General features: G+C 42.5%; 1 protein-coding gene across 1 annotated transcript in view; it reads right to left on the bottom strand.

The window, feature by feature from the left end:
- Positions 1-8544: 8544 nt before the first annotated feature.
- Positions 8545-20717, bottom strand: part of LOC133442205 (endothelin-converting enzyme-like 1) — a 164094-nt gene continuing 151921 nt past the window's right edge. The window contains exons 13-18 of the mRNA XM_061720153.1: positions 19986-20053; positions 18924-19048; positions 16701-16766; positions 10450-10545; positions 9168-9244; positions 8545-8909 (exon numbers count right to left, since the gene is read on the bottom strand). Of these exons, the coding sequence (XP_061576137.1) occupies positions 8810-8909; positions 9168-9244; positions 10450-10545; positions 16701-16766; positions 18924-19048; positions 19986-20053 (532 nt within the window). The 3' untranslated portion in view covers positions 8545-8809. The remainder of the gene's footprint in view (positions 8910-9167; positions 9245-10449; positions 10546-16700; positions 16767-18923; positions 19049-19985; positions 20054-20717) is intronic.

The following is a 20717-nucleotide window of genomic DNA, read 5'->3' on the forward strand; positions in this document are numbered from 1 at the left end:
GTTTGATATTTTATTAAGTGTGATATTTCTTACTGAAAGGGGAAGGTGTCCTGTAAGGGTTTGGGTTTCTACACGGACCGTTTTGTATGTAACACCGATGGAAAGATAGTAAACAGTTAAACTGAACGCACCTCTCCGTCTCATCCTTTATCTGTAAACTATAAAGTTGATGACGTTTGCATAACAAGGAGAAAACACCAAACTGCCCCCCCATACTAGTACACGTAACATCCTGCCTCAATCCTGCCTCATGCTCCTTTAAGTGAAGCACGAGTTTCCAAGTGTATTGTATTTTTTTCTTGCTCGCTCCTGATTCTTTCGTGATGTCTTTTGGACGACATGTTGAAATCTCACTTTCTGCATCGCTGCAAGAGCCTGCACGTGCCCCTCCTCTGATTGGTCACATGTCGGGTGCTGCCAATCATTGCGCGGCCAGCGTGTGTTCTGCGTTTAGAGAGGGGCAGCCCTGACGGTAACTACTTCAAGTGATTAAGAGCTAAACTATGGAAACGTGTGTGATACCTCCATATCGTACAGGCTTTGCCTGCGTAAGAGTGTGACCCCACTAACACAAAACGTTACGTAACTGTTTTTATTGCATTAGTCACATGCACTCAGCACCAGGGTCGGGAGGGGGGCCCACATCACCCGCGTTCCCTCGTCGGCCTGGGACGGGCGGGTTGAGGTGCCCGGGCCTGCGGGGCTCGCCCCGCAGCCTGGGGTGCCTTCTGGCGGTGCTGGACCCCCCCGGGGAGGGGGAAACGGTGCTGGACCCCCCCCCGGGAGGGGGAAACGGTGCTGGACCCCCCGGGGAGGGGGAAACGGTGCGTGATTGTGCGTCTTTGTCGGTGAGAATGCGGTATGGAAGGGTCCTGCCATGGAGGATTTGGGCCTCCATTGGCAGGACAACAAAATTTAATAATTCATTCATATTATTACTATACAAAGATGGTTATCAATATTATTGGTATTATTATTATTATTATTGTTAGTATATTTTATTATTATTATTACAGGAATCGGATGGGTGAATGGATGGATGAATGGGATGCCTGAGTCTGGGGGGTTTCCTCTCTCCGGGCCCGTCTCCGGTCCCCCCTGCCTCTGCGGCGGGGCGCCCCTCTGGTCCTGGAGGGCCGCTTTTGTGGGGGCCGGTGAGCCTGCCCGCGTCGGCAGCCGGGGCAGCTCTGTCTCTCCGGGCTCTCTGGGCTCTCGCCGGGTGGGGGTCGTTGGCCTGGGGGGTGAGGGCCTCCTGGCCACGTGTCTGGCCCGGGTCGGGTGGTCGGGCTCGCCTGGGTCCTGGTCCGCCGCCGTAGGTTCCCTGGCTGCTTCTTCCAATGGTCGTGGGGGCCCCGCCCGCGGGTCTCCTCAGCTGCCAATGGGGGGTGGGAGTGGGGCTCCCTGGCGGTGGGTTGCCTCCCGCCCTCCTCTTGCCCTCTGTGGGGTTGCTGGTGGCCTGGGTTCCGGGTTCTTCCTTGTCGGCCTCTGGTCTCGCGGGTGGCGGGGTTGCGCCCCCCCCTCCTCCACTATATATACACTTCAGGTGGAGCTTTGATAGGATTATTACACACACACACACACACACACACACATACGCATACATACACACACACAACACACACACACACACACACACACACACACACACACACACACACACATACGCATACATACACACACACAACACACATACACACACACACACACACACACACACACACACACACGCATACACACACATACACACACACACACACACACAACACACACACACACACACACACACAACACACAACACACACACACACACACACACACACACACACACACACACACACACACACACACCAGTAAGGGGAAGACAATGCCTGGTCCGCTTTCAGAACCGCAGTTTCACGTAGGATTAAACAAACAATAGTTCGACAAAATATTTGTAAATATAAGAACATGTTTCAGTTATTCCTGTAGCCTGCCGTTGCCATTTCAAACTCACACATTACATTTTTTTTGCATTCATGGCTTCTGATTAGGTGGCAATGACAGCAATGGTAATGCATCTCTATTCATTAAAATTCCATGCCGTGTTAAATGCATTGTGTGACTAATTGCGCCTCTATCAGTTGAAGAAACTGGTGAGCTAGTCGACATAATCCAACCCCTGAAATTGGAAATCTTAAACGTGAAATTAAAACAGCAACTAATTTCATACATATTCTCTGTAAACGTTGAAGTTGGACATCATCAGAAGGCACATTTTGGTCGCATTGCTGCTCCATCAAAATAAGGATATTATGTGTAATGTCACACTGTAGCATTACACTTTTATGTTTAAACAGTAAACAAAGAAACAAACTCCATATCTAATGCTTAAGTAGTAAGACTAAAAAAAAACATTTGGATCACGGAGAGAGCAACACACTCCTTTTTAGTATGAAATCACTCTCTAAAATGCCCCCCCCCCCCTTTTCTCTTTTGTGCATCTTTGCAGGCTGGAGTTTCAGGAGCTGCATGCTGATCTGCAGCCCCCCCCCTCTGATCATCTCACTGCTGCTTCCACCTGTCCGTGTAGATGTCTGCTATATTCTGACATCCTGACCTGCGCCCACAAAATGTATGTGAAATATATTACTGTTTCATGATATTGTGGCTGTAATGTACATATTTGGAGTTCAATTGTAAGCCCTTACTCGTACGGCTTTGTTATATTCCGATTTCTGGTTAGCTACTCACCAAAATGCAACCGTAATCCGACCTTTGAAAAGCATAATGGTGTTTTGACTGGGAGTGCTAGGGCCACTACTATTTTAATCCAATTGTATTATGATCCCATCAAAGTCGTTATTTTAAACTACCATGGCTCGACACAACATGTAATTGTGTTACGGCCGGCAGAGAACCCAAAAGCGGCACACAGAGCACAAAGTGGTAGTAGTCTGGTTCACTTTATTTCTCAACAGGAGCGAAGAGCAGGCAGGAATACGGGACCAGGATAAGGCAGGAATCAGTGTCAGGTTCGGAAGACAAGGCACCGGAAAGCAGGAGACAAGGCAGAGTCCAGGAACAGGCAGGGTCGGCAACGGGAGGTCAGGGCAGAGAACGCTGGAGAGTCTTGGATGGCAAAGGAACAATCTGGCAGTGGGCAAAGAGGAGAGTGGAGTTTATGTACCTTCTTGATTGCTGAGGAGCTGCAGCTGGGAGAGTAGGTGAGTGGAGTGAGTGACGAGGTGGGCGTGGCAGGCAGTTGGGGTGAGCACGAGAGAGGGGAGTGGAAAAGTACTGAAGGCAGATCAGAGCGGAGGACTGACCATGACAGAACCCCCACCTCAAGGGATGGCTCCTGACGTCCCAAAAAGCAACACCGGGAGGAGGGGGCCAGGAGGAGGGCCTAATACTCCTCAGAGCCAGACCAGTCCATCACCTCAGCCGGGTGGGCGGAGGGGGTCAGGGGGAGGGAACTCTCGTTGTCCGAGGATGAGTCCTCGGAGGAGGAAGAGACCCCATCCACCTCTGAGATGACCGGCATGGAAGGGCCCGATGGCCCAGGACGAGTAGCCCTAGCAGAGGTCGACCTGGAGGGTTGGTCAGGGTGTTCCCGATGGAAGTCTGCAATGAGACGAGGGCAGAGGATGCGACCAGCAGGGACTCATGACCTCTCCTCCGGACCATAGCCTTCAACGAGGTATTGGAGTCCCCGGCCACGACGGCGGGAGCGCAGCAGGCGATGAACAGAGTATGCTGGCCCTCCATCCATGAGGCGAGGAAGCGGTGGTGGTGGAGTGGGGGGCACCAGTGGGCTCCCCAAAACTGGCTTGACCTGAGAGACATGGAAGGTGGGGTGGATGCACATGTTCTGGGGGAGTTGAAGTCTCACTGCGGCGGGGTTAATGACGTTCAAGATGGGGAAAGGGCCGATGAACCTGGGAGCCAACTTCTTAGATTCCACCCGGAAAGGGAGGTCCCGGGTGGAGAGCCACACCTTCTGGCCAACCTGGTAGGTTGGCGCTTGAGTGCGACGCCGGTTGGCCGACAAGCAGTAGCGGTCCGAGGCTCGGAGAAGGGCTGCTCGAGCTTGGGTCCAGGTGCGGCGACAGTGACGGATGAAGGCCTGGACAGAGGGGCAGGTGATCTCTCCCTCAAGTGCCGAGAAGAGTGGGGGTTGGTACCCGTAGCAGCATTGAAAGGGAGAGAGACCGGTGGCTGAGCTAGTGAGGGAGTTGTGCGCGTACTCGACCCACAGGAGTTGCTGGGACCAAGAAGAGTGGTTCCGTGACACCATTAAGCGTAGTGCCATCTCCATTTCCTGGTTCATGTGCTCCATTTGGCCATTGGATTGGGGGTGAAACCCAGAGGACAGGCTAACGGAGGCCCCAAGCTAAGCACAGAACTCCCTCCAGAAGATAGAAGTGAACTGCGGACCCCGGTCGGAGACCACATCCATGACCGACCTGTCAAACCTGGCAGGTCGGTCACGCCCTCATAGTAAAAACAGCTGATAAGGACGTTGTCACTTCCCATCACGTGACACTCTGAGGAAGGCGGGAGAACCGCCGAAACTGTCAGACGGAAGGTAAGAAGTCAGAACTTTGTCTGGAAAAAAGAAACCTTAGGATATGACAAATTGTCGTCGCCATCTTGCCATTAGTTAAAAAAAAAATGTCTAATGTAACAGCAGAGGTTCATCTCTTGTAATAGTTTGTGCAAGAAACCTAACATTTATCAACTGACCAATATCAACCTTTTAAATGAGTCGACACCATACAGGAGACCAGCCGGTGGGCCGGTGCTGGAGGGGCCAACTGGGATGAGCTTATCCGAGTACATCTTGGGACCCAGTTGAAGGTACAGTGGCTTTGAATTTTTGTTATTTCCAATGAAATGCAATTTCATACGAATTTGAGAGTAATGTAACTTTTTTTGATTGTAAACAGCAGAACTTGTCGCAGAGAGGGATATTATGAGGTAAGAAGACTCAATGAATTTGTTTACCCCTGACTGAAAAGTCTTTCAGTCAGGGTTCAGAATGCATCATAGCACAGAGACAGCACTGGTTCGAGTCACGAATGACCTCCTTATGGCCTCAGATAAGGGATTAGTTTCCATACTGGTTCTACTGGACCTCAGTGCTGCTTTTGACACTATAGATCATGGCATTTTACTGCACAGGTTAGAGCATGTTGTTGGGATTAAAGGGACAGCTCTATGTTGGTTTAAATCATATCTATCTGACAGGTTCCAGTTTGTTCATGTACATGAGGTTTCTTCAGAACAGTCGAGGGTCTGTTATGGTGTTCCGCAGGGTTCAGTGCTAGGGCCAATCTTGTTTAGTTTATACATGCAGCCTTTGGGAAGTATAATCCAGAATCACGGCATACACTTTCATTGTTATGCTGATGATACGCAGCTCTACTTGTCTATGAAGCCGGATGAAACAGAACCGTTAGTTAAACTTCAGGCATGTCTTAGGGACATCAAGGACTGGATGTCCAGAAATGTCTTGCTTCTAAATTCAGATAAAACAGAGGTTATCATTCTTGGTCCAGAGCATCTTAGGAAGGGACTAGATGGTGTTGCGATGGCTTCCAGTGCAACTGTGAGAAACCTTGGTGTTGTTTTCGATCAGGATTTGTCGTTTAAACCATATGTCAATCAGGTTTGTAAAATAGCCTTTTTCCATCTCCGTAATATTGCAAAGATTAGGAAAATCCTCCCGCAGAGTGATGCAGAAAAACTAGTTCATGCGTTTGTATCTTCTAGACTAGATTACTGTAATGTGTTGTTAGCAGGATGTCCAAGTAATTTGCTGAATAGGCTCCAGCTGATCCAGAATGCAGCAGCACGAGTGCTGACAGGAATCAGCAGGAGAGACCACGTCTCTCCAGTGTTAGCGTCGCTTCGGGAGCTGCGTGCTGGCCTGCGGTCCCCACCCCTGGTCATCCCGTTGCTGGCCCCCCCTTCTCCTCCCTTTTCTCTCTTTTGTCCTGCAGGTGGTCGTGGGTGGCTGTAGCTTGCATTACGGAGCACAAGTCTTTTCCTGACCCTGAACCCCAACCTGGGACTTGCTGATTGGGCCGGAGCTTCGGGAGCTGCGTGCTGGCCTGCGGTCCCCACCCCCGGTCATCCCGTTGCTGCTTCCACCTGCCTGCTGTGCTGTTGCCGTCCCTGACCCACCAGTCTGGCCCTCGGCAGGAGGGTCCCCCCTGATGAGCCTGGTCCTGCTCAAGGTTTCTTCCCTCCTAAAGGGGAGTTTTTCCTTGCCACTGTTTGGCTTAAGGTTTTTCTCCCACCAGGGGAGTTTTTACCTGCCATTGTTTATGTAATAACTGCTCGGGGGTCATGTTCTGGGTATGGGTCTCTGTAAAGCGTCTAGAGACAACTCTGTTGTATTAGACGCTATATAAATAAAATTGAATTGAATTGAAATTGAATTGAATTGTTTACTCAACTCAATTGATAACAGTGACCCATATAAAGGCATACATTACCATAAAATAAAAAAAAATAGAAAATGTTTACAAACGTTTATCTGTTTGTGTGTTAAAAAAAATACATGTTTGTGTATGTGTGTGTGTTTGTGTGTGTGTGTATATATATATATATATATATATATATATATATATATATATATATATATATATATATATATATATGTGTGTTTTATATTATAAACAAATAAAATGAACACATCAGTTTTTCCATAGCTACGAGGACATCCATTGTCAGCATGGCATCATGGATGGATGTAAGCTGGATGAGTTTCTCAACCTCTTTTTTTCAATAAAGCTTTTGTGTTCTTACTAATACAGCTTTTGTACTTCTTAATAAAACTATAGTAGTTTTGTATTAAACCAGCTGCATTTTTATACATACAAGAACAGTTTCTTTCCCACTGCCTCTGATAACTTTGCAATCAACATCCCACTCCATGTGTACTTGTATATGTGGTTTAAAGAGATGCTTAAACTTTATGTTAATCAATAAATCAAGTGCATTTTCATGACAGAACTTGGCTTCTACTTCTCCTCTTAGTTCCTGTGGAAGTGCTGTGGCTGTACTCAGGTTTCCCCGCACTCTGCAATGTGGTTTTGTTTATTTTAAACTTTTAAGTTTTGGATGTCATGATGTGCAACTAAGATAGAAATGAGCTGATAAGCATGTAATAGCAACCCCACAGCAACAGCTGTGGGGTTGCTACACAGTGCTGTGGGGTTGTTTACACAGTTTGTTGATAATGAATGAATTGAATCTCTTCTAGGTTGAGGTAAGGCAGCTGGAGGCAGAGCGGTGGACTCTAGCCAACAAACATTCAGAGACCTGGTTTGCATTGTAGGAGGTTGAATACGTGAATGCTGCAAGAATACAACTGGAAAAACAATTACGCTGATTATACAAATACACGAACACAGACAGTGATCCCTTGTATTTATTCAAACATTAGACGGTGACTAACAGGGAGAAGAGATAGCAGCAACATGTGAACTAGCAGCTGTAAGGACGTGTGTTAGGTCTTCTATTTTTATTAATGAGAAATGAATGCTGGTGAGGATGGAACATGCACCTGCTTCCACAACCATAACATCTGATATACATCTATGCTGTACAAAGACTCCTACTTTTGTATTTATATAAAATTCATATTTTTTAATTTTTTTTTTAAGTAACACTGTAGAAATGTAGGATTTTTCCACCTATGATATTTGTACTGAAATGTACAGGGTGACTCTAACTATGAGTTGAAACTCTGTGTTGATTCCTGGCTTGCTTAAGATCAAGAGTTCAGTGGAAATCCTGCCAAGGTTTACCAGCTTCTGTGTCTTTACAGTGTTGGTTGAAGAGTTGAATGTTGATGATGACAAAAAAGATCTTCCATCCTTTGCTGCACTTTGCTACAAATCCTGAGAAAAATATCCAACATGAGTCTACCTTTTTTTTTTGTTTTAAAAAAAGTGACAAATCCTTAAAAATGTACAAACACAAGCACAAGGGAGCAGTGCAGGCAGGACAGGCAGCTGAGCATGGATCGTTGCAGCCACAAGAGTGCAGCACTGCAACACAAAACAAACCTCAGGACCTCCTTTAAAGAATAACAATGTTCTGGCAGGAACAAAGATGCTACAGATCTTGTACATTTTAAATTGGGCTTTTTTTCCTAATTTACATAACAAAAGTTTTAAGGTAAGTATTCTGTTTTTTAGATGATGCTACAAAAAAAAAAACATGTTTAATTAAAAATCTAACTGCTCAAGAATCCTATGCATAATGTTTGTGAAATATTAAGTATAAAAATAGATGATTTCAAAATAAACTTAAATGTAAAAAAATGTGTGTGTGTGTGTGTGTGTGTGTGTGTGTGTGTGTGTGTGTGTTTGTATATATATATATATATATATATATATATATATATATATATATATATATATATATATATTCGCTTACCGAAAATCCCTCTTTTATACAGGACACACAAGAGCACAATCCCCCCCCAATATATATATATATATATATATATATATATATATATATATATATATATATATATATATATATATATATATATATATGTATGTATGTGTATGTACTGTAAACAATAAATGTTCACGTGAGCCATGCTATACTAATGAACATGTTACTAACTAAATAGTAAAGATTATCTCTGTAATGTGTGTGGCATGAAAGGGTTTATTTTCTTTGTATTTCCCTCTGGCTCTGTAGTATGTGTGATGTGGGACAGGTAGGGAGCTGATGTGGGACAGGTAGGGAGCTTTAAGTGAAAGCTAAAAAAAAATGAATGTCATCAGTCCAGACAGAGAATTCACCAAACGGAGCATTTGTCCGTAGGGTTCATTTGGGATCCCTTTGGACAGTGGAAAACCCGGGAGAACTCATCAAACTGGGAAACACTGCCAATCACCCTGCAGGGAAGAAAAAAAAAAATGAACTGTGGACTTCGAGAACATTTGTATATTTGCTCCCCACACCTTGCACGACTGAATGCACAAACTATAAACCACAATCTGACTACACCTTTAACTTTTAACTGAGTCAACCAAAATCTGGGATCTGGAAATGATTTCTTAGTTTTAATTGTTTCTAAAATCAAATACATAAAAGTATGACAAGGAAGATGTTCTAATTTCCATTAGGTGAGTCCATTTAGTACCACTTTGTACCTGTAATGCTCCGGTGCATGTTTGTCAGTTAGCAGCTGCAAATAGATAGACTGAGATCTTCTCTTCATACACCAGTTCTGAAAAGAGAAGATCAATACAACAATGATTTTCAGTGACATGGATACAGCTGAACTGCAATAGGACACCTGTTCGGAAGGATCAGTAGTAAACAGTCGCAAAGAACAGTCTTAAAATTACTATTTTAAGCTACTTGAACTCATATTATTCTTTGCCTTTACGACAATAAAATATAAAAAGTTACTTCATATGAAGAGAGCATACGTCGTGATGTTACTCAAGGGCCTTTCCTCTCAAAAGAGCTGTTAATTTTTCATAACTATAGGATTCTGAATCACTTATCAGAAAATATACTGAAGTAAGATTTTGAATGAAATCTCTTTACTCATAAAATAGTTCATTTATTTTCATAAACATCTGAGCATTTCTTCCACTGCTACCAAAGCTAATCAAATAAATAAAAAAAGAGTAATGGCCCATACCGGATGCACAAGAAACATGTGAACGTCTTATATTTGAAAATCTTTTTCTTTTTAACTGAAATGAGTGTAAATAGTGGTCAGATATGCCGACATGAAGGGAATCTAACAACCTCTTTTAGTTCAGTCTTCCCAAATGTGAATATAACTTTATAACAAAAACATCCTGAACTGTGACCATGAGCAATACAATCAGACATTATATTGACCAGACAGTTATTAACAATATTTAACACATTGATCAATGCTTTTAAAACCTCAATTCTTGATGTTTTTTGTAAGCTAGAGTATGTTTAAAAGCCTGCTGGCCTGCTGTGCAGGTTCCTGGGCTTCACTGCATTAATGTTGACTAAGCTGCTTGAATTGCCTCAAGCTTTTTATTCACACATACAAATGACATTTCAAATGAATGCATGCACATATTCCTGATCTTCATAAAACTTTGCTGTGGGCTGAGATACTCTGTGTTGCATTATTAAACGTGCCTAGTTTTTGCCACTGTTACATTAAGCCATGAATTTCAATGAAAGCGCTGAACTTGAATGATGAGTTGTAATCGTTACGAGGATCATAGGTGGTCCACTGCTTGGAGATTCTCTTCTGTCATCAGGGCTGCATTTTCAATCTCTCCAATAGCGATTGCATCTCCCAGCTAATGGTGGTATCATTTAACTCCTACTTGCCCTCTGTGATAATCTCTACAAATGCAAGTGGAAGCTAAAAGGATTTATTATGTAAATGTAATGAAAGGCATTAATCTGGGTTCTACTGAGACCCTCATGTACCTGAGCGAAGGCAATGAAGAGCAACTGTTCATGAGTGTACTTGAGGCCCGGCAGGGGCCGTTCTGGACCGTGCTCCCTCACCCACTTCTGATACGCCTGAGAGAGACAGAGTGATCAACGACAGGAGATACACAAACAAATATGATCCTTCTTACATGTGTCTAAATTAACATCTTTTCAAGTCAAGTCAATTTAGGATCTGAAACCTGAGACGCTTCATGAAGTTGATTTGTTGTTTATTCTGACTGACATGACCAAAAGTAATTAATAATGTCAATGGTCCATTCCCTCCCTTTGTCCTTTTGTATCTGCATCTATAAAACACTCTCCACAAACTATTTAGGTGCTCAGCCTTGAAATGAATGATGCAGCATCCAAGAGACTTTGCTGTCCAATAAAACACTGAAAACATTGTCAAGTAATTGACATTCAGATAAAACACATGGGGCCCGATTTACTAAAGGTTTGCGTGCGTAAAAACCTGTGCAAACTTGACAGCACCCGCAAACCAAAGTGCCAGCTGATCTACTAACAGCGTGCAAAGAGGACTGCGTCTCTGAAATGCGCAAAATTGCACACGCAATCCATTTAGTACTTTTGCCCTGATGAATAATCAGCCAGTCGGAAGTAACCAGAATGAATATTGTCTCGGTGTGTAACTACGCTAAAACCATGTCGGACTCCGTAGGTTTCTCTGGCCCCCTCCCCAATCTGACCAGCGATGACATGTTTAGTCGCATGCTCTCGCTCCGTCGCTGGTTGTATCGGTGGTGTTCAGAAAACGACGTGGCCTTTATTGACAATTGGGAAACGTTCTGGGGAAAGCCCGGTCTGATTAGAAGAGACGGCATTCATCCCACCCGGGATGGTGCTGCTCTTGTCTCTAGTAATTTGGCCTGTTTCATTAGACCCTCTCCCTGACATCGCAGGGTCCAGGCCAGGATGCAGAGCTGTAGTTTAACACACTTCTCTGCTGCTTCTCGAGGACCAACGCCTGCCAACGAAACTATAAGATTACATGATGTAACTGGTAACTCTAACCAGGTGCCCAGCAAAATAGAAGTAGTTGCAGTTCCCCGCCCTCCACTAGTTCACCAGGTGCGGCGTTATAGAGGCGTTAACCAAAATAATCTTGTAAAAATTAAAACCAATGCACATTTGGTACCAATAAGAGACCGAAAAATTAGATGCGGACTACTAAATATATGATCGTTAAGCTCCAAGTCTCTGTTAGTAAATGATATAATTACAGAGAGCAGGAGTGATGTTTTCTGCTTAACAGAAACCTGGTTACAGGATGAAGAGTATGTTAGTTTGAATGAATCAACTCCGCCCGGCTACTTTAATCATCACATTCCTAGAAACACGGGCCGAGGCGGAGGAGTCGCAGCAATTTATAACTCCAGTCTCCAAACAAAAATTGAACCTAAGTGCAATTATAATACGTTTGAAAGCCTCACGCTTAGTCTGAAATTTCCGAGCTGGAAATCAGAGAAGCCAGTTGTGTTAGTGGTAGTGTATCGGCCCCCTGCTGGCGCTTATCTAGAGTTTTTGTCTGAATTTTCAGATTTCCTTTCTGGATTATTGATCAGTACAGATAAATTCATCATAGTGGGTGATTTTAATATTCATATGGATGTTGAAAGCGATAATCTTAAATTAGCTTTCAATTCTCTTCTAGAATCAATGGGTATCTCACAAAAAGTGGACAGGCCGACGCATTGTTTTGGTCATACTCTCGACCTCGTTCTCACCTACGGTGTTGAAGCTGATGATCTGTTGGTGTCACCTGTTAACTCCCTTTTATCCGACCATTATTTAATAACGTTTGAATTGAATGTTGTTGATGTTGAAGTGCAGGGCAGGAGGTATTATTTTAGCAGATGTTTGTCTGATGAAGCTATTGCTAAATTTAAGGAGACCATTGCTCATCTTGCGACAGTGGAAAATAGTGAAGCCTCTACTGAAGCAATAGAGGCCAGTGACCTGGGTTCTACCTCTGATGTTGATTTTCTTGTTAGTAACACTGCTGATCTGTTGCACTCAGCTTTAGATGAAGTTGCTCCTTTGAAAAGGAGGGTTTCTAGCCACAGGAGCTTAACTCCCTGGTACAATTCAGATATTCGCATGTTGAAACAAAGCGTGCGTAAAATAGAAAGGAAGTGGCACTCTTGTAAGTCTGTAGACTCTTATCGTGAATGGAAAGATATTCTAATAGTATATAAAAAAGCCATTCGCAAAGCAAGAACAGCTTATTATTCAACGTTGATAGAGGATAACAAAAGTAACCCACGTTTTCTGTTCAGCACTGTAGCCAGGCTGACAAAGAGTCACAGCTCTGTGGAGCCGTGTATTCCTGCAGCTCTCAGTAGTGAGGACTTTATGAGCTTCTTTAACAGTAAAATCACGAGAATTAGAGAAGAAATCAACCAGCCGGTTGTGGGCGTTTCTTCAGCTTTAGCAACTTCCCTAGGTTCTGACTTGACTCTAGATTGTTTTGATCCTATAGACCTCCCTGAGCTGACTTCACTCGTTAATAGAGCTAAGTCTACCACATGTATGTTAGACCCCATCCCGACTCGACTATTCAAAAATGTTTTTTCTCTTATTGGTGTGACAATACTGGACCAAATCAACCTATCCCTAAGCTTAGGATATGTACCACAGGTTTTCAAAGTGGCAGTAATTAAACCTTTACTTAAAAAACCTTCCCTTGACCCAGACACCTTAGCTAATTATAGGCCAATTTCTAACCTTCCATTTGTATCTAAAATTCTGGAAAAGGCAGTTTCAAGCCAGTTATGTGACTATTTGTATAGAAATGATCTGTTTGAAGTCTTTCAGTCAGGCATCATAGCACAGAGACAGCACTGGTTCGAGTTAGGAATGACCTTCTTATGGCCTCAGATAAGGGATTAGTGTCCATATTGGTTTTACTGGACCTCAGTGCTGCTTTTGACACTGTTGATCATGGCATTTTACTGCACAGGTTAGAGCATGTTGTTGGGATTAAAGGGACAGCTCTACGTTGGTTTAAATCATATCTATCTGACAGGTTCCAGTTTGTTCATGTACATGAGGTTTCTTCAGAACAGTCGAGGGTCTGTTATGGTGTTCCGCAGGGTTCAGTGCTAGGGCCAATCTTGTTTAGTTTATACATGCAGCCGTTGGGAAGTATAATCCAGAATCACGGCATACACTTTCATTGTTATGCTGATGATACGCAGCTCTACTTGTCTATGAAGCCGGATGAAACAGAACCGTTAGTTAAACTTCAGGCATGTCTTAGGGACATCAAGGACTGGATGTCCAGAAATGTCTTGCTTCTAAATTCAGATAAAACAGAGGTTATCATTCTTGGTCCAGAGCATCTTAGGAAGGGACTAGATGGTGTTGCGATGGCTTCCAGTGCAACTGTGAGAAACCTTGGTGTTGTTTTCGATCAGGATTTGTCGTTTAAACCATATGTTAATCAGGTTTGTAAAATAGCGTTTTTCCATCTCCGTAATATTGCAAAAATTAGGAAAATCCTCTCGCAGAGGGATGCAGAAAAACTAGTTCATGCGTTTGTATCTTCTAGACTGGATTACTGTAATGTGTTGTTAGCAGGATGTCCAAGTAATTTGCTGAATAGGCTCCAGCTGATCCAGAATGCAGCAGCACGAGTGCTGACAGGAATCAGCAGGAGAGACCACGTCTCTCCAGTGTTAGCGTCGCTCCATTGGCTACCTGTAAAATTCAGAATTCAATTTAAAATTTTATTACTTGCATATAAAGCCCAAAACGGCTTAGCTCCGCAGTATTTACAAGATTTGATAGTGCCTTATGTTCCTGGCCGAGCTCTCCACTCCCAGGGTGCAGGTTTACTCGTAGTTCCTAGAGTATCTAAATGTAGATTTGGAGGGCGGGCGTTCTGCTATCAGGCACCATTACTTTGGAACCAACTTCCAATCTGGGTTAAGGAGGCTGACACCACCTCCACCTTTAAAACTAAACTTAAAACCTTTCTGTTTAGTAAAGCCTATAGTTAGTGTTTAGTAAACCTCTAGCTGGTGTTGGTAAATCTCTAGGTAGTGTAAACTTTAGTGTGTTAGAGTCAGTAGTCATAGTCGCAGCTATAGAACAAAACTATAATAGTTAGTCTCAAATATAGCTTCGCGGTAGATATGCTGCTATAGGCTTATGCTGCAGGGGGGCACCGACATGATCCGCTGGGCGGTGCCTCTCACCCTTCTTCTCCTCTCCTTTTCCCTGCCTCTCTTCTCCATTACCATTTTGATTTATTATAAATATCTCATAGCTATCATTTTTGTCCATCTTTCCTGTAGTTTCTTGTGCCGGCCCCCCTTTTTTCTCTTTTTTTTTTTTTTTTTTTCTCTTTTGTGTATGTTTGCAGGCCGGAGCCTCGGGAGCTGCGTTCTGGCCTGTGTTCCCGGCCCTCCCCCCCCTCTGGTCATCCCATTGCTTCTATCACACCTGCCTACGTGGATGTCCGCTGTTGCTGCTTCCGCCTGCCTGCACCCCCCCCCCTCTGGTCATCCCGCTGCTGCTTCCACATGACTGTTGTGTGCTGCTGACGCCCCCCCCCCCCCACCTCTGGTCATCCCGCTGCTGCTTCCACCTGCCTGCTGTGTGCTGTCGACGTCCCTGACTCCCCCAGTCTGGCCTTCGGCAGGAGGGTCCCCCCTTATGAGCCTGGTCCTGCTCAAGGTTTCTTCCCTGCTAAAGGGGAGTTTTTCCTTGCCACTGTTTGGCTTAAGGTTTTTCTCCCACTATGGGAGTTTTTACCTGCCATTGTTTATATAATAATTGCTCGGGGGTTTATGTTTATGTTTATGTTTATGTTCATGTTCTGGATCTCTGGAAAGCGTCTAGAGACAACATCTGTTGTATTAGACGCTATATAAATAAAATTGAATTTAATTGAATTGAATAATCAATATGGGGCGTAACCGCCAGAGAGCGCTAAATACTGGGAGGGGAAGATGCAAATTGCTCCATTTACCACGCGCAATGAGATTTACCAAGCCTGAAAGTAATTGCGCGTATTGTGATTGCGTCTGTATTTAATACGTTCGAAAGGAAGGTGCTAATCTGCTGCTGCTGTTATTGTGGCAAGGAGGCGACATCCAAAATCAAAGAATACGCAGAGAGAGAGTCTTTATTCTGCTGCATGCTATTTTAAAAATGGTTGCACAAGTTTTATTAAAGGCCACTTTTTCTTTAGTTCTCCGCCTTATATCTTGCCACCTTCTTTTAATGTGCCCCCCTCCACTCGGCCACAAGCAGGCCAAGCCTTTGTGCCAAAACTTTGTATTTTATTGATTACTTATCTTATTGAACGTGAAATCATCCTTCGTAAATAACATTTAGCCTAATTAAAACCCGTGCTTATTAATCACAAAACACAGGTTAAACATCATGACCAAATCCACTCCGACCCGCTGTGTCAGTGATCAGCGCAGGCAGACTGCAGCTTCGCCTGAATTATGCTTCTGCGTTAAATCGACGGCCATATGATGGTCCCGTCTGTCACACATTTACTGTCAGTGTTTGCTATATAATATATAATATTTGCAATATACTGTGGACATCTGAATAAAAACTTAACTCATAAATAGATTGAATCAAAGCGCTCTCCAGCTCTGCGTCTGATTGTCTTTTTCTCCTCAGATCATGCCGAGCACCGCCGGGTCACGCAAACCCGACCAATTCAATATTAAAATCAAATTCAGTCCTGTGGCCCGTTTTTCTATTTCGTATTTTTGATCTGTGCCTAAAATTGAAATATGAAAAACCAGACGTTTTTCCGTTTTTTGTGTTACCAACTGCATTTATTCTATCGCAGGTTTTCTCCGATATTGCGTTTCTTTTGGTAATGTTTAAATTTCTTTGCTGTAGTTCATGAATGTGTTTATTTGCCTCTTCCACTAATATCTCTAACTCCAACTCGTTCAATTTCATTTTGCGCTTGTGACTTGTGACTGTGCTTTCCATCCAGACTCTCCATGGCGCAGAGTTTGCGCTTGCAAACCTTAAAACGCGCAACACCTCATTTAAATACTGCTGTTTGCACCTGTTATCGATTGCGCACGCAATCTTAGTTGATCACCCGCAAACCACACGCAAACAGCACGTGCAAACTTTTTCAGTGCACACGCAATTTAGTACTCTTTATTTAGGATCTTAGTAAATCGGGCCCATGATCTTGCTGGAATATTAGAACGACGACTGCATCAGCTTTTACTTACAGAGTATGACAGCTTTAGTCCTCCCATGTCTGCTATGTTCTCTCCCAGTGTCAGGCGACCATTTACCTACATATACACACAAAGCAAGCTTACAAAACAAGAAGAACTCTTAACCTCCGTTATGTATCTAAATGGCAGAGTGGTTGCTTTCACAGGCCTTGTAAAGTGAACAATTTCAAAGCAAAACACAATATTCTTTTAGTGTATCCTATATTTTCTGTCAGTCATGGTAATACTGAAAAGCTTGAAGGAAATGTAACTTATTTTCTTGCGTTTGAAGATGTTTTATCTTTTATCCAAAGGGCTTATTTAGTTTTAACTGACTGAGTTTCAGGCGTGTTATTGGGACGTTCATTTCTGTGAGTGTAGATCATTGATCCAGCCGTCGATACTCCTCCTCACAAACCTGTCGTATTCGTCCAAAATGTGCATATTACTGTCCTCAAAAGAAAGTCCCTCCTTGTGGACTGGTGGACTGCGTCAGGTAAGATGTTTGTGGAGTTTAGTGTAAAATAAGACCTAAGCACCCCTCGTTGCACAAGGCTGCACACACATCACCACTCAGTTTCTGATTGGGTGTTTTGTCCTTGGTGTGAGTACAGTTTTGTCTGAGGGTGGTATTAGGTTTGAAGTGCACTGGGATGTTCTTGGAGAAGAACCTTCAAATTGTCTCAGGCTCTTTCTACATGTGGCTCTGTTTCATGTTGTGCTGTTTTGTTTTTTTCCAGATGTCTTCGCTGACTTCACAAAGGCCCAGCTTGGATAACCTCTGGTTGGAAATGTATCTGTGCTCTTTTTCCTTTTGCCTCTGTTAAAAAGTATTAGATTAAGCCTGAATGTGCAGATTTCTGATGATGGACAGATTATATTTACACTGCCAACTGGAACACAAACGGCACTTTCAATGCAGCCCTGAATCTCCAACCCACATTCATGTGACCAAAACATCTCATGTGCTGACGACATGAACAGCTACACTGGACAAAAGACTCCAATGTGGATTAAGTGATTTACAGGAGACATTAAACAACTATCTCAACTGCAGTTTATACACACAATCCGCCAGCCACTTAGAACTGAAGAAGCTTTTTGGATGAGAGGGGGAACATCTTACAGAAACAAGAAAAGTATTCCATCTGACTTACGTTCATGTCTTTTAGGATGGAGTCAGGTTACACTAGCGAATATTGGAACCAGGGTGAAGCAACTTTTCTGGCATTGTCCAATAACAATAAAAATGCTATGAGAATACGAATAGGAATATGAAAACATCAGGCTTTTACACTTTGACTCTTATAAAAAATAGGATGTATAAATTACCGGGACGTCACCGGTTCTGAAGTTTACCTAAAATTTGTTCACGTAACATGACAAGGAACCTAACCGGACATGTAAAGTCTGATAAAGAAAGGTATCAAGATTTGATGTAGTCTTGTAAAATCTGACTGAATACTATGCTGGGACTTTAAGAGACTTGCATAAATGAATGCCAGCACTACTAAAACTGATGCACACTGGCTAAGTTTTTGTTAAATATGTTAAACATATTTGTTAAATATCATATGTCGTATGTCACTGGCTGTTCTTATTTCATTGTAAGACATCAGCAGGATCAGGATATTTTCAATAAAAAAACAAAAAAACTATTATAATGCCTATAAACCTCTGAACTGTGTCTTCCTCTACATTTGACAAGTGCTAAAGTGATCAATATTGAATGTGTTTATTGGGTAGTAAAGCTAATGAAATACCACCAAACCATAAAGCTTTAAAAACAAACCTTTTTTAGATGAAAGAATTTAATCGATTAAAAAGAAACTAAGGCAGAAAGAACTGAGATATTGTATCTTTTAGTTAATTCAATGTTCCAAAAAGCATTAACAGCAAGCTATCATGTCTAATTGACAAAGCTTGTTATGACTTTTGCAGAGTTGCAGAATTGTACAAACTGTGAACAACAGTATGATCTTTAAATTGTAAAGCTGTTTTGTCCTGTGGGCAATATATTCGTAATAATTTCTCTCTTTTTTTAACCTGTAATTATGATCACCCAAGAGTAAAAAAAGTAAATTTGGTCAGAAGTAAATTTTCAAACTATTTTCTAGCAGACACTGGGGAGGGTTTTCAGTATGAATCTTATATCGGTCTTAAAGTGAGGGAACTCGTATACCGAGAATGTCATAAAGTGTTTGTATGTGTGTATGTGTGCGTGTGCAAGCCCACCCTCTGGTTATATACAGTGAAGTTATCATAGAGCTTGACGATACATTCAGTCTTCCTCTGAAATTTCCTGTAAGAGTCCTCGGTCCACCACTGTTTGAGGTTGCCATGGCGATCATACTGGCCCCCTAGAGACATGAACCATTGCATCACTAAGATGAGAGGTGAAATGGCGGGGGCGGGTTAGCGTGAAGAAAACACAACCTACAACTTTGGCCCTTAGTCCAAATGACTTGACCCATTTCAATAGTTACTGGTAGTGGCAAGACCAAACCCATTAAAGCCCAGTTTCATATGCTCATTAGAAAAAGTTGAGATGGTGTAGAAAGTAAAACCAAGTAAACAAACAAAAAAATTCAACCATTTTATAATTATCCTAAATGTAATTTAATTGTCGATAAAATGAATCCAAAATATTTAATATTTGATCTCATTTACTTCATTTCATTTATTAATATACACTACTTGCTGTATGTGGCACATTCTCAATAAGGGCTAGTAGGTTCTGAGATGAAAAAAAGTAATTTCAAATGGGGGATGTCAAGAAGTGAATGTGATCACAACAACTTGATATAAAAGCAGAATCCTTTTATCCTAATTAACTCCAATATCAATTTATTTAAAAAATTCATTTTCCATCCCGGCCCAGTTTACTTTGGTTCAGGGTTGTAAATTCTGATGTGACACTGACAAATGTATTTTCTTCGTGAGCAATAGACCTGGTTAAATTAACAACAAACAATTAACAAATAAACCTTTTTGAGCATTAAGCAATAAGCTGATAGGATACAGACGTACCAGAAACATGTTATATGGGTGGCTAGCAGAAATGCTGCATCCTTCTTGTATTAAGATGAATCGCAAAGGACAGCACTTTTGACTGAAAATCAAAGTTGTAGTTTGTGACTCCAAACCTTAACTTTTCATTGGTCTAAATATTTCACAAAAGTTAAAAAAGAAAAACCAAAATGACAAATACACAAAAACAAAACATGAGGTACCAGAAAAGCAAAACCTAAAAAGGTGATAAAAGTGAATGTCTTGGGAGAGATTTATGGTTCTTACCCCAGTCATCATATCCATGAGTCAGCTCATGTCCAATGATGGCTCCGATTCCTCCGTAGTTCAGAGACCTAGCAGAATGTAGGGAAAAATGGTCGTGTGAAAAAGATAATTCACCCTATTTTTAGTACAAAAAAATCGGAGGGGTATTCCAGAAAACAGGTTTGATCACTAAGTAGTGAATATAAGTATGTCAATTACCATAGAAACATTCGGAACATGTTGGCAAGGCAAGGTTTGTTGTGCTCACTGATCAGTGCACAACAGAGAGAAAAGGGACTGGGGTTGAACAGGAAATATTTTTTAAGAAAACCATCAATGTTATTTGTGGTTCTCTGTTGATACTGAGAGCCAGCACTTCCTGCAGAATAAAGGGAGGTGGTGTATGGAGCCAAATCAAGGCCAAAGGTTTTGCTAATTTGAAAATAAAATTTGAACCTGAAAAATCTTTTTTTCAGTTTCAGAACTTTTTTTCCAGTTTCAAATCTTTTTTTCAGTTTCAGATCTTTTTTTTTCAGTTTCACATCTTTTTTTTCAGTTTCAGATATTTTTTTTCAGTTTCAAATTTGGGGGCGTGGCATCAACTGAGAGGGGCGTGGCATCATGAGTGACAGCAGAACAGAGAAGGCGGGGGACGTTCCTCAGTCATGTTGCCTTCAGGAAACGTAGGTTGCAGAAGATATCAGTAGAAGTATGATTGAACACTGTATATACACCATATTCACGTGATTGGCA

Source organism: Cololabis saira, chromosome 4 (assembly GCF_033807715.1).
Source record: "Cololabis saira isolate AMF1-May2022 chromosome 4, fColSai1.1, whole genome shotgun sequence".
Lineage (NCBI taxonomy): Eukaryota > Metazoa > Chordata > Actinopteri > Beloniformes > Belonidae > Cololabis > Cololabis saira.